The sequence below is a fragment of the Mus pahari genome, chromosome 7, assembly GCF_900095145.1.
Source record: "Mus pahari chromosome 7, PAHARI_EIJ_v1.1, whole genome shotgun sequence".
Lineage (NCBI taxonomy): Eukaryota > Metazoa > Chordata > Mammalia > Rodentia > Muridae > Mus > Mus pahari.
This window is the reverse complement of record NC_034596.1, coordinates 78,764,670-78,779,498: the sequence shown is the minus strand read 5'-3', so window position 1 is coordinate 78,779,498 and position 14,829 is coordinate 78,764,670. Positions and strand designations below refer to the sequence as shown.

The 14,829-nt window shown below is 36.7% G+C and overlaps 1 protein-coding gene across 3 annotated transcripts in view; it reads right to left on the bottom strand.

Annotated features, from left to right (window-relative positions):
• The window catches only part of Rbm25 (RNA binding motif protein 25), a 50,822-nt gene that overhangs the window by 14,763 nt on the left and 21,230 nt on the right, over positions 1-14,829 (bottom strand). For all 3 annotated transcript variants that reach the window (XM_021201549.2, XM_029540616.1, XM_029540617.1), the window contains 4 exons: positions 7,946-8,131; positions 7,191-7,244; positions 6,876-6,959; positions 3,292-3,572 (listed from right to left, as the gene is read on the bottom strand). In XM_021201549.2, the coding sequence (XP_021057208.1) occupies positions 3,292-3,572; positions 6,876-6,959; positions 7,191-7,244; positions 7,946-8,131 (605 nt within the window). The remainder of the gene's footprint in view (positions 1-3,291; positions 3,573-6,875; positions 6,960-7,190; positions 7,245-7,945; positions 8,132-14,829) is intronic.

Here is a 14,829-nt window from a genome sequence, read left to right as displayed (position 1 = left end):
TATAAAAGACTAATAAAACATGTTAAAAAGACATTCTAACCGGGCAGTGGTGGCATACACCTTTAATCCCAGCACTTGGGAGGCAGAGACAGGCATGGATTTCTGAGTTCGAGGACAGCCTGATCTACAAAGTTAGTTCCAGGACAGCCAAGGCTACATAGAGAAACCCTGTCTCGAAACAAAAACAAAACAAAAAAAAACAAACAAAAAAAAAAAACAAAAGACATTCTAAGGCGACTTGAGAAATAGCTTATCAGCACTGCCTGCTTGTCCAGAGGACCCAGGTTCAAATCCCCACACCTACATGACAACCCACAGCTGTCTATGAACTCCAATTCCATAGGATATAGAACCCTTACACAAACATACATATGCAGGGGGAAAAAAATCAATTCACATAAAAATGAATAAATCTTTAAGAGAGAGAAAGGACAATCTAGAGCCAGGCAAGAGTGGAGTGGTACGTGTCTGTCATTTCAGTATTTGAGAGGGAAAATTTCAAGGCTATCTATACACACAGGCACACACACACACACACACACACACACACACAAAGAGAGACAGACAGATATAGACATAGAGAGAACAACCAGCAACAGCCTGGGAAACATAAAACTGCCACAGAAATTTTTGTTGTTGTTTGTAAAAGGTTACTTTACATCACTATATATGAAGGAATGATCCTGACAAACATTTTGGGAAAATAGAGAAATTTGGCATGTTATGTGCATCAACAGCACTCAAAATTTCTGATACCAGCAATTTGGTTTTGTCTTGTTATGATATTAGAAACTTTGCAATTTCTAGGAAACACACACTAGATAAACCTTATAAATAAGAAATTTAAAAACACAGAAATTAGAGGTAGCTCAATACCTATAACAAGAGCTGAGGGAGTTCAAGGCCTACCTAGACTACATAAAATCCTGACACACCTCTTCCCCAAACACACATAAACAAGTTCAATATTTAATTTAGAATAAAGCAACACTACAAGTAATAGAGAGAATGTTCTGCAGTTAAGGATACTTACTAGAGCCGGGCGTGGTGGCACATGCCTTTAATCCCAGTACTAGGGAGGCAGGGGCAGGCAGATTTCTGAGTTCGAGGCCAGCCTGGTCTACACAGTGAGTTCCAGGACAGCCAGGGCGATAGAGAAACCCTGTCTCAAAAACAAAACAAAAACAAAACAAACAACAAACAACAACTCTCTACTTGCAGAAGATCAGAGTTTGGTTACTGACATCAACCTACCACTGCCTATAATTTCAGACCCAGGGACTCCAGCCCTTCTAGTCTCCAAGGGTACTCTATTTGCCTGCATATAGACGAACATATACACAATTAAAAATAAATATTTAAGGAAAAAAAGTACACGGGGCTAGAGAGATGGCTCAGTAGTTAAGAGCACCAACTTGTCTTCCAGAGGTCCTGAGTTCAATTCCTAGTAACCACATGGTGGCTCACAACCATCTGTATTAGAGTCTGATGCCATCGTCTGGTGTGTTTGAAGAGAGCAATGGTGGTGTACTTATGTGAATAAAATTAATTAATTAATAAAAAAAAAACAAAACACAAGTATACACAATGTTAGCTCAATGATAAATAAATCCATGTAGGTATGTTAGACAACATGCTATGATATACATTTGTATTTGTAGATGTGTTTTTGAGACAGGGTCTCATTTATGCAGTCTCAACTTGCTAGACACCAGGGTTCAAACTCAGATCTGTATGTTTCTGCCTCCAAAGTGCTGGGACTAAAGGTGTGCACCATCATGCATGGCTTTGAAGGATAACTTTTAAAAAGGAATTGTTTGATTTCATAGAATGCCAAATTCTCACCAAGGACTATATCAAAAAGGGAGAAAGAGAGGAGATAATATACACTATGTAATTCCATCAACATGCTGAAGGTATAATGATGGTTCCTTTTTTGTCAACATGACACAAATCTAGACTTATCTGGGAATATTGAGAAAATGCCTGCATCAAATTTCCAAGTCTGCATACAGGGATTGTTATGAGTAAAGACGGATGTGAGAGGACTCAGCTCACTGTGTGATGGAGAGCACCATCCCTATAAGACATCTGGCCACTTTCTGCTTTACCAGCTGCCTCAGACTAATACTGCTCTGGCTTCCTTGTATGATGGTCTGTTATACAAAACACCACACTGAACTTAACTTGTTCATCCCCCAAATAGTTGTGTTTTATCTCATCAAGCTACACTGCAAGAAGTCCTGTATTTTGAAATTTTTTGAGTTTTTCCATCTTTTCAATCACTGTTTCTTATTTTTGCTTATTGTTATAATAAATTACCAAAAAATTTACAATAATAATATCTTCTAAAAGGTAAAATTACTACAAGACAAAACAGATGGGCTCAGGGACACAGACAAACATGTCCTTTGAAAAATACTGGTACAAAGTCTCAATGCAAATAGAGAAATAGCCTACCAATTTAAGGAAATAATGAAAACTACCTGCCCTAACACTGAAGGAGCAACTGGTTCTAGGCTCACAAAAACTAGCCTCTGATAGAAAGCAACTACAGAAAAGGAATCACATTGTTTTTCTGACCACCATCACCCAGTTTCCTTCTATCCTCAGAACTAAAAATTAAAAACAGACATCTTTTTTGTTGTTTTGTTTTTCAAAAACAATGTTTCCACTAGGCTGTCTTGCAACTAGAGATCCCCCTGCTTCTGGCTCTTGTGTGCTGGGATTAAAGGTGTGTGCCACCATACCCAGCACATTATTATTTTATGTACATGAGTGATTTGCCTGCATGCATGTATGTGCTCCACTAGATCTATTGGAACTATAGTCCTGGATATTATCCTACAAGATTTCCTGCAAGTGCTCTTAACTGCTAATATATCTCTCCAGTCCGATTATTGCTTTACAGATGAGCTCATTGTTTATCTGGTTATCCTGGAACTTAATACCTAACCACTGGTTGTGAAATTATCCCTTTGCCTCAGCTTCATTTGTAGTGGCCATGGTGGCAAGAGCCTTTATTCCCAGCACTTAGAGGCAGAAGAAGGCATGTCTCTGTGCGTTTGAGTCCAGCCTGGTCTACAGAAGTAATTCTAGGACAACCAAGGCTACATAGGAAGATCCTGTCTCAACAAAAACAAATATAAAAATTGTTACTTTCATCAATAGTGTCATTGTATGTACAATGTAGCCTACAGAAAACTTTATCATTAAAATGCAAATAGTTGCACTGAGGATATTTTTTTTTAATTAATTACACTATCAGAAACAACTGTTTGATGTTTTTACCTTGAGCGACTCCGATCCTTATTTCGATCTGAGCTCCTTTCTCGATCTCGGTCCCGGTCTCTCTCTCGATCTCGGTCTCTCTCTTTCGTGCGGTCACGATCCCTATCCCGTTCTCGTTCCCGCTCCCGTTCTTTTTCCTTTTCTCGTTCACGTTCTCTTTCCCTTTCTCGTTCCCGTTCTCGCCTTTCTCGTTCCCTTTCACGTTCCCTCTCTCTTTCTCTCCGTTCTTTCTCAATTTCCTGTCTTTCTTTTTCTTTTTTGCCTTTCTCTTCTTCCAGTTTCTAGAAACCAACAAAAGTACTTTTAGAGTTAATTCTGTGCCTCCAGTATTCAGACTTTCCCCGGCGCAATGCCCAATAATGCTTAAAAAGTCATCAAACCACCAGGATTTGTGGCTTTCTTTTTTTCTAACATATTAAAGACAAACAATCACAAAGCTAGATTTCGTGCAAAACCAAACATTCTACACAAACCAGGAATCTCCAACCTTGGGTGGGGAAATCTGTTAAGAGTGGCAAGCTACTGACTAATATCCAAAAATAACCATGAAGAATGTACTGATTCCTAGGAATTTCTAGAAAGACAATCTATTAAACTAAAGCTTAATTCTGCCCATTCTAAGTGTCTGTAAGTCAGTGGGAACAGTGAAAATATTTATGACCCTAGACGTCTCACGATTGAAGGTAACTAGTCAAGGGTTTTAAAGTAGAAGTGGAAGACAAGTCAGGATAACCACACTCTTCTGCCCTCCAGGTTGCCCACCCTCCAGAAGAAACAGAAGCCGAATTATCCAAGATCTTTTGTCTTAAACTATAAAAATACTACTCCTACCATTGTAAGATGGATACTCCACCAAATACAGGAACTTTGAAAACACTCACTTCAAACAACATATACATAGTTATTTTAATTTACAATAAAGTAAAAGCAGAATAGTTATGCCCACCATTATGCCTGTAAAACAATAAAAGATATATTTACAGTGATAAATCCACCCTTGCAAGGATCTTGTATTAACTTACAGATGTTGTGCTAGGACATGGATCGCCAACACAGGATTAACCTTGCCTACAAGCTATGTTTCTGGGAGGAAGAGCAAGTACACGGTTCACAAGTAAACAGTTAGGCCAGTGAGTATCCTGAAAGATTACCAGTGTACCATAAGGTTTCTATACAAACTAACATGGGGAAAAAAGAAAGCACAACAAAAACCCAAACAAGTAAAACAAAAACAAAACACATTTATCCCTGAAGTTCGGTGTTTAATTTCATTGAAATTTAAACTGCAACAATAAAATGTGCATTTTTCTTTTTCTCAGTAATGTAAAGCATTTAAAACTTTAAAAAGCAGTCTTACCTGTTAGATACTTTTTTTCTTGCTCACGGACCAAAGAACTGAGAGAGGATTATGAAAGAAAAGCTAGTGTGTAAGGCATCAATATATTCAGCTGCTGACTTAAGTTAGCATACAGGCAAAGCCAATACTGAATACATTGAAATTAGAAAGAAAAGATAGGAGACATGGAGAGGCAGAAACTGAAAGCTATTACAGGGGGAAAATCTAATTTCTGAAACATTGCTAATGGAATTTAAAGTTTATATTTTAAAATGAATCTACACTACATAAAACTTACCTCAATGTCATACACTTAAGAAATGTATTTCGGAGATAATACATACTTACAGATTTTTAATTTCTTTTGTACAAGTCCTCAACTTTTTACTCCTGTTGTTTAATATGCTGCCTTTTCTCTGATGCAATGCAATTGCTTTCAGAACTCATTTTAAGTTTACTTTTTCTATGTACACAAAAACTGAGAAAATCTAATCCATACTAGATGCTAAGGAGTTATTTATATATGCAATATGTGTGTACATACAAGCAGATATAGCATATGTGCATATATTTTAAGAAAGATTAAAGAAATGAAATGATTCCTTAAACAATTAACAAAGTTATGAAGAGAAAAGAATTAAAAAAAAAAAATCAAAAATCTTACCTTATTCTCTCTTCAGACTCATCCGTGCTGTAAATGGACGCCCCCTGCCACGCTGATACCCTGACAGTCTGTGGTTATTTAATAATCTCATACCAAAACATGCAAAGGTTCACTGAGCTCATTTTTTATTGCTAAGAATTCAAATATCCCCTTAACCACACCACCCAAAGAGAACAGTTGTTACTTTTTTGTTTTGATTTCTTTTATTTCTAAATCACATTTTGGAAATTCAGAACATTGCCATCAGTAAAATAATACTAAGGCAGTGAAATGCCTGACAAACCCCTAAAATGCTGAAGTAATAGCTTGTGAATTAAAATTTTTACCAACCTGATTCCCTCATAATTCACCAATAACATGACAGGAATTAAAACAAATAAATAAAAACAGAAGGCGGGTAAACCACACACACAACTGTATACCCTTTTTAAGCTTACTCGGCCTTTAATTGGAATAGTGAACATACGTAAGAGTATTCTACTACGACGTGCCACAGACCACCATTGTAACTCAAAATTGTGGGAGTTACATTTGTGCTTTTAGCCACATCTATTTCCTAAAAAAGCACTGTATATGAGCTATGGTTGGGTATCTGGACATTAAGTGTTCAGCAGCACTGATAACCAGAAGTAATTGTAACTTGGGATTTTGAAAGCAGTAAGAAAAAATAAGATTCTAATACATAGAAAGTGAACACTTAACACCACTGAGTTATGTTATGCACTTCTCAGTCTAGTCAGAACCAGTATCTTACTTATTACCTCTAACATCAAAATACATCATGCACTTTGCATTTCACCATCCGAAAGCATCACCTTCAATACCAGCGAACATTCATAGATGCACTGTCATTGAGAGAAGCTTTAAATAGGCAAAACTCGTGAGTGGGATTTACTATATACAAATACCCATTACCAAGCCAGTTACCCCTTTGCATATTTTTCTGAGGGGGCATCCATAAATATAATAAAAAACAGAAGCTCATACTTACATCCTATTCCTTGTTACTTTCCAAGCTGAGAGTTTCATCTTGCATTAGTCACCATATGATCTCTATCATAATGGTGGGGGTCAATGAATAGATTAGCTTTATGGGAATTTACAGTTCTTCCATGCATCTATAATTTGGTAAGTCTGGTAATCACTGGCCTATTTTTTAAAATCTCCCCCACTCAAACTTATCCACATAAATATAAATCTTAAAATTTAATCTCAGCTCTTTAAAAAAGTTTTTCCTACGATTAAAGACCTGCCCACAAGATAAACTGAACTATATGTATGTTATCCTGCTGCCTGCCCCCTGAATAGGTTAATCTGACCCTGATGTTCATGTTGAAATCCGTATTAACTTTTGTTATATTAAAGTGAGATGCTTGCTGCAGTCAGAGACTGAGAACAATGAGCAATGGCCACTTTTAAATATGGTATTAGTCTTCTGTTCTTTTGTTTCTACCTCAGTATCAATTAAGCCTATTAAAGGCAATAATAAATTATTCTCTAATGTAAAGTTGATTTTCTTGTCTTTTTGCTTTGGATTCTGTAAAAAGTCTAGATTGGTATCAAGTGAAAAAACAAGAATACTACCTTGTGTGTGTCTCTGAATTTGCTGATCTCTCGGGATATCAAATCTCTTTTGTCTTCTTCCATTTCAATAGCGTTTATATCCTCCTAAAATTAAGGGAACAGAAAGGAATAGATTTACATACATTAATAGAAAAAGACAAAATTTGGTATTTTCTGAAAGTATTACAAATACATCTAAGCAAAAACCACCAACTTGGAAGTAAAATCTAATGTAAAGTTATGATAATAATAGTAATAGTAATAATAATGATAAAAAAATCACATATCTGGCAGTTAGTGCACACATAAAAATCAAAGCCTACAGTTCAAACGAACCTTGGTGATGAGTGGGTAAGGGATCAATGGGGCCACTGGAAATCTACGGAAAATCTGCAGAGAAACCCACAAAGATTTTTTAAAAAACAGCTCACATTGTGCTATAATTAAACTGACTACACACTTATCCAGGAAACAATACACTATGTGTGAACCTTTTGTGATCTCAAATTACAGTAAAAATGATTTATCTTTAAATCCCTCTATCACCCATCACATGCTTTCTTATAGCCAAAATACTCTTCTTAAGAGTACCCGGACTGTTCCCTAAGACAAGGAATTCTAACATGTAAGAAATTAATATTTGAGATGTATTTGCATGCACAAAATTTGTCTACCTTATAAAAAGATTTGCCTATAATTCTAGCCAAAAAATACTACTTCGGTAACTTACCCTCTTCATTACTATCAATTAGTTATTTTTATCCTTCCATATCAATGGAGGAAGAAAAACTTCAACTTTACCTAATATCTGACTTTAAACTCTTTAAATTAGTATTCCCAATAATACCAAGTAGATCCACCTTTTGGACCAAATAATGAATAATTACAGTAATACAATTATATCTGGCCAATGATAAAACTAAAATGCCTAAAGACACTGAAACTCAAAATGGAACTTACACTATCCCTTAATATACAATATGTGTATCTTATAGCATTTTTCATGACATGGACAACCCCTAAGTTTCTAAAGGAACACTGTACTTTCCAAAAGAATAAATTATATAAATTACTGTTGTCAGAACACATACGTCCTCCTTCTTTTCCTTTTTCTTCTTCCTGGGGTGAGAGTCAGACTCCTGTGAGGGGGCATTTAGTTCACTGGAATATTCTCGGATTAAAACTTCAATGGCCCCTTTAATCATCTGGTCTCTTCGCTTTGTTTCTTCATCTAAGGCTTCTTCATCATCATTAGTGACAGTTTCTGGTCTGGCATTCTTAAAAACCAACACAAATTTAAGGAGAATAGAAAAAAATTATTCCAAAGGAAAAAAATATCAATGGGCTAACCAAGGAAAATATTAGATAGCTATATCTACAAAACCTAATCATCAGAAAGGTTATAGGCTGAAAATGATGGCTTCTCTCCCCACATATGCTTCTCCATGGTTTTTAACCTTTTAAAAAATTATTTCTATGTTTGTATATATGTGTGTGCGCTATGGCATACATATGGAAGTCAAGAAGACAACTTGAGGACTCCTTCCACCACATGAATCTCAGGAATCAAAAGTTCCTTACCTATAAGCCATTTAACCAGCTCAGCTTCTACAATGTCTATGTGCAGCAAAAGCAGCTTATAATAACCATATACCTGGCCCGGAATGGAGGTATACTCTTTTAATCCCAGTACCAAGGATGCAGAGGCCAGTGGATCTCTGTGATTTCAAAGCCAATCATGTGTGCGTATGTGTGTTTGTCCAGAACAATCTGAGAGCTATAAAGTGAAACCATGTCTCCACTATAGACCATATGTACTCCCTTCTGTCTGACTTGCACATGCAGTAGGTCAAAACCTAGCCAAGAATGGTGGTGTACACCTTTAATCCCAGCATACAGGAGTCAGAGCCAAAGGTATCTCGAGTTTTGTGGCCAACCTGGTCTGTAGAGCAAGTTCCAGTACAGCCAGGGCTACAAGAGAAACCTTGTCTCAAAAAAACAAACACAAGAATCAGTCAAATACATAGATGTACAACTTGTTTATACTTTCTCAAAAGAAGTATTAGACCTTAGTAATAATTTATTTAAGAATAACTTTCTGATTGGGCAACGATGGTTAATGTTTGTATTCCCAGCACTAGGAGGGAGAGATAGTATTTGGAATATGTGGGCTGCTGGGATTACATGAGACTTTACCTTCCCTTTCAACTAAACACAATTTAACCTCAAAGAATAGTTAGCATGAATCTATGAATCTGCAAATACCACAAATGAAAGGTAAAAGAGTTTACCCTTCACTAAAAGCCAGCAGTAGCAACAAATGAAAATAGCTCTCATAGCCGGGTGTGGTGGCACACGCCTTTAATCCCAGCACTCGGGAGGCAGAAGCAGGCGGATTTCTGAGTTCGAGGCCAGCCTGGTCTACAAAGTGAGTTCCAGGACAGCCAGGCCTTCACAGAGAAACTGTCTCGAAAAACCAAAAAAAAAAAAGCTCTCAGGCAGGATAGTAATTATTAGGCAAACTTCCCTTCCCTATCTCAAAAAGAAAATCTGTCTCTCAGAAAAAAACACAATCTTCTAACATACTGTTGTTGCTTCTAATCATGCTTTAGAGCCTCCAAATATAGAATTCATATCATTAAAACTAAAAATAGAATTTATTCTACGACCTGAAAATTTTTGATTTCCTTACTTTCAACTCAACACTTTACTCAAAACATAGGGAAAAATAAAGAATGACATAGAAGGAAAAAGCATGGATAATTGTACATACAAAGCCATTTTTCTAAACTAAAATTATATATGTTTATGTCCCAAAATAGCAAATTTACTTGCTAATATATACTGATTACATTGGCAGGTAACAAAAATCATTCTTGTAGAACCCGGGATATAAACAGTCCATGCTTAAGAGGTGACATTCTGGATTGAACACTCAATATAGCCAAGAGAAAAAGAACTATAATCTTCCATATAAATGCCAGGTTCTTGGTCACAACACATTCAATTCTACTCAAGTTGATTTTGTGCTATATGATTACTTAATAACAAGTATAACTTACCAGGTGTTACATAACAAACATCATTAATTTGTTTCTATCATTAGAAATGATTTTATATACATATTCATTAAGTCTTTCATTAATTAACATTTAATTTAAATACATTCTTATTCAGAGCACACTTTATGACACTGATAGAAAACAGCACAATTTTTTCTTCTTTTTTGATTGGTTATTTTATTTATTTACATTTTATAATGTAAATGTTATCCCCCTTTCCAGTTTCCCCTCTGAAATCTCCCTATCCCATCCTCCCTACCTCCTGCTTCTATGAGGGTGCTCCCCCACCCACCAATTCCACCTCACCACTCTAGCATTCCCCTGTGCTGGAGCATCGAACCTTCACAGTATCAAGGGGCTCTCCTCCCACTGATGCCAACTACATATGCAGCTAGGGCCATGGGTCCCTCCCTCTATGTGCACTCTTTGGTTGGTGGTTTAGTCCCTGGGAGCTTTGGGGGGTCTGGTTGGTTGATATTGTTGTTCTTTCTATTGGGTTGCAAACCCCTTCAGCTCCTTCAGTCCTTATCCTAACTCCTTCAATGGGGTCCCCCAAAGCGCAAAATTTTAAAAGTTTTTTGGACCATAAATGTTTATTAACATATAGTAAAAAGTAGAAGTATATCAGAGATAAACACCCAGTTTCTTACTTTCTCAAACCTGCCTCTTCATCCAATCTTCTGGTTGCCAATTTTCTACTTGGCATCTTAGATAAGAACAAGATGCTTTACACAGGACTGTAATTAAACTATTAAAATTATTGATTAAACAGTATTAATAAACTATAATTGTTGTGACTGTATTTTAAATTGGTAAATTAAGGCCCTCAAATTTATACACCTGTCACTAAAATCCACAATGATTTGATTTTGGCTTTCTGAAAGTTTTGTATGAAAGAGAATGCTCTAGTAACATGGCTATTGACAATTCACATTTAGTGTTTAGAGTGTGTTACTGTTTTTGCTCACACAAATGCCAACATGCAGCCCAAGCTGGCCTTAAACCTACTAAGCCACTAACTGTGCAGCATCAAACCCAGGTCCTTCCTATGTAAACTCTACACTATCCAAGTATTCACTGCTGGACTTTGTTTGGTGCTGAAGGCCTTTCATGCCACCACTTGGGAGGCAGAGGCAGGTGGATCTGGCCTGTGAGTTCAAGGCCAACCAGGGCAGCACAGTCTTAAAAAATGAAATCAAGCAGAAAAACGTATGATCTGTGTGACATTTCCGACACTCCTGATTTCTTTTCCCTTGGAAGACTCTCCATAGGTTTCTAACCATAGGAATAGGAATGGAGTTGTAAATTCAAAGGCTTGCTAATATAGAACTAACCTGGAGACCCTAAATTATCATCCCTACAAACTGAAATTTAAGGATCAATACAGCTATTTTCCACAATTATAACCATGAAGGATTTTAAAAAAACAAATTCAATTCTACCTTTCAAATGGCTAATTGCCTCTCAATCTACATTTTGAGAAAGAAAGCTTATGAGCCTGTCTATTAACTGGTTGCTAATTATCAGTAAAACAAAAATATGTTGAAAGATCACGGAGATATTATTTTGAATTATTAAAAAAGGTCAATAGATAAGCTGCCAAATGATCCAAAGCTCGCACAATGTCCAAAACTAGAGGAAACAGAGCTTCTAGAGACATTCTCCAGACTAACTTTCATAATCTGAAACACAAGCAGCTTTGAGGGAAAACCAAAGCAAATGCATTCTTTCAGAAAACATTGACACACTAAATGAACTTGGAAGGAATTATGTGAAGATGTTCCCCTGAAGCACCTTTTATCTTCTAGACTGTAATACACATACATGGATTTCCAGAGATTATCTGTACTACCAACAATTGCCAATTAATTCTCATTGTTTTGCTCTGCTTTGCATTCTAAGACACGTGCTAGTAGTCCTGGCTAGCCTGACTGAGGTAGACAGGGCTGGCATCAGATATCAACCTGCCTTTCCTCTCAAATTCAGAAATTAAAGGCATGTGCCAACCTCAGCTCACCAATTCATTTTTCTTTTATTCATATGGGTGTTTTGCCTGCCTGTACGTATACCACTTGCATGCCTGTTGCCCATGGAGGCAAGGCCAGAAGAGGGTGTTGGATCCCATGGAACTGAAGTAAGAGGCAGTTGTAAGCTGCCATGTGTGTGCTGGGAATCAAACTTAGGTCCGTTCCAATAGCAGCCAGTGAACCAGCTTTCCAGCCCACTGGTTTACTTTTGTACACATGGTGAACAACCACAGCCTGAAACAATCATTAATTATCTCTAGACTTATTGCTGGGTAGGCAGACAAAAAGCAGCAAGGAGAACACAGACTAGATAGATCAAACTGGATATAGCTCTAGTGAAATAATTTTACTAAATACCAGTAAAAAAAAAAAATTGAAAAGGGAAAAAAAAAACTAATCTATATATAGACTTAAATATTTTTTAATCAAATTATTTAGTTGATAAGAAACCATTTCTTTCAATTAAAAAAAAAAAATCAGGAAAAAAATAGATCACTCCTTTCATACAAATTATTGTTTCTCTTACTCATGATCTTTATTTGACCTCAGAATCAGAGAAAACTAAAAGTCAACCACAAAGCTACTGTTGTTATTCGGTAAACATTCATATCATTATTAATTTAGAAGATATTTTTTTTTAAAAGATTTATTTATTATATGTAAGTATACTGTAGCTGTCTTCAGACACTCCAGAAGAGGGAGTCACATCTTATTACGGATGGTTGTGAGCCACCATGTGGTTGTTGGGATTTGAACTCAGAACTTCGGAAGAGCAGTCAGGTGCTCTTACCCACTGAGCCATCTCACCAACCCTAGAAGATATTTTCCTATGTGGTAAGGAAGGTATCAACAGAAAATCATGGTAAACAGAATCCAACAGGATGATGGGCTATAAAAGAGACAATACATAATAAGAGCACATTGGGGTAAGAAGGGGAACATATTCAGGACAGTATTAAATGATAAATTGTGTGAAATTTTTTCCAAACTGAAACATTCCATTCTGTAGTTCTCTGAACGGGAAGGTTAACAACTAAAGATAACTTTAGGAAGTCCTTGAAACTAACCAGATTCCCCTGACAAAATGAACAATAAAAGCTGAGAGAACACTAAAGGCTGGAGAGATGGCTCAGCGGTTAAGAGCACTGCTGATCTTCCAGAGGTTCTGAGTTCAATTCCCAGCAACCACATGGTGGCTCACAACCATCTGATGGGATCCGATGCCCTCCTCTGGTGTGTGACTCACATAAATAAACAACAACAACAAAAAAAAGATGGGAGCCTGGGAGCCTAACAAAAGCTAGAAGAAAAGCTGAGCTGCAAACAAGTCTGTGAGTTAAGAAAAGCTGAAAAAAAAAAGATTCTAAGAACAGATATAAGAAACCAGCTACGCTAACAAGAGGTTTAGACCAGTTATTGGAAAGGACATCCTCTAAGCTACTGAACTGCATACAGGCTGTGCTATGTGTTTCAGTTTCCCAGTTTTGTGAGCTGTCACCTCTGCTTGATTGGGCATTGTTGATATGGCTGTCTGAGTCATGTCTGCTCCTGTGAATAACTCCTCACCCATATTCCTATACAGATCACCAAGCTGAACTTTTGTGGTGTTTACACTTTGCTCTGTCATGAGCTCCCTATTTAGGGTAAGTAGTTGTGTCTCTCCAGGATGTTTTATCACAGGTATAGAAATCAGATCATGTTAAATTAGACAAACAAATTTTTAATGATGAGCTTGGATGGGCAATAAAGCAAAGAGATCAAATAATGATTTAAAAATAAGTCTGTGGAATGGTGCCAACAGATGGCTCAACATGTAAAGAGGCCCTACCTCAAACTTTACAACCTCAGTTTCATCCCTGGGACCCACATGGTAGAAGAGAACTTATATACATATACATTCACAACCTACACAAACACCTACATATACAAATAAATACAACAAGTATCTTTAAAGATCCAATAAATGAGATAAAATAAATCTCAAGGGCTGGTGAGGTGGCTCAGCGGTTAAGAGAACTGACTGCTCTTCCAAAGGTGCTGAGTTCAAATCCCAGCAACCACAACCATCCGTAATGAGATCTGATGCCCTCTTCTGGTGTGTCTGAAGACAACTACAGTGTACTTACATATAATAAATAAATAAATTAAAAAAAAAAAAACAAAACAATAAGTTAAAAACCAAGAGATATGTAAGACAACAAAACCTGACTACTATGCCCAACACAGGCTTCACTTTCTATGGAAATCCAAACTATTAAGACTAAATCTGACAAATAAGCAATAGTTATTTTACCTTGTAAATACATATGTAGTATGTGTCAGTGAAATTATCTAAGTACTAGAACTCCAACAGAAACAAGAATTATGCAAGGGGAAAGCTGTTTATAAAATAATACATTTTGATTTTTAAATCTCATGTCACCCAGACTGGCCTCAAATTCCCTGTATAAAAAATGAGCTTGAACTCCTGTCCCAGCTGCTTTTACTCCCAAGTGCTGGGACTGTATCATTGCAGCTGGCTTTCATCTTGTTTTTATGAAATAAAAATATTCCAATTAAAGCTATACTCATGGGGTAGAGATGTGACTCAGTGGTAGCTTGCTTGTCTGTTAACACTGGCTCTACCCTCAGCACTAGAAGAAAAAACAACCGGCTCTACCCTCAGCACTGGAAGAAAAACAAAGAGAACAGAGAACTACATTCGGTTACACAGAAGAAAATTTCTTTGCAAGCATGGGAATAGAATGTCTATACTAAAGTACTTAGGTGTCATGAAACCTAAATTCTTTTTTTTTTTTTTTTTTAAAGAGTTTATTTATTTAATGCATATGAGTACACTGTCATATGGTTATAGATGGTTGTGANCCACCATGTGGTTGCTGGGAA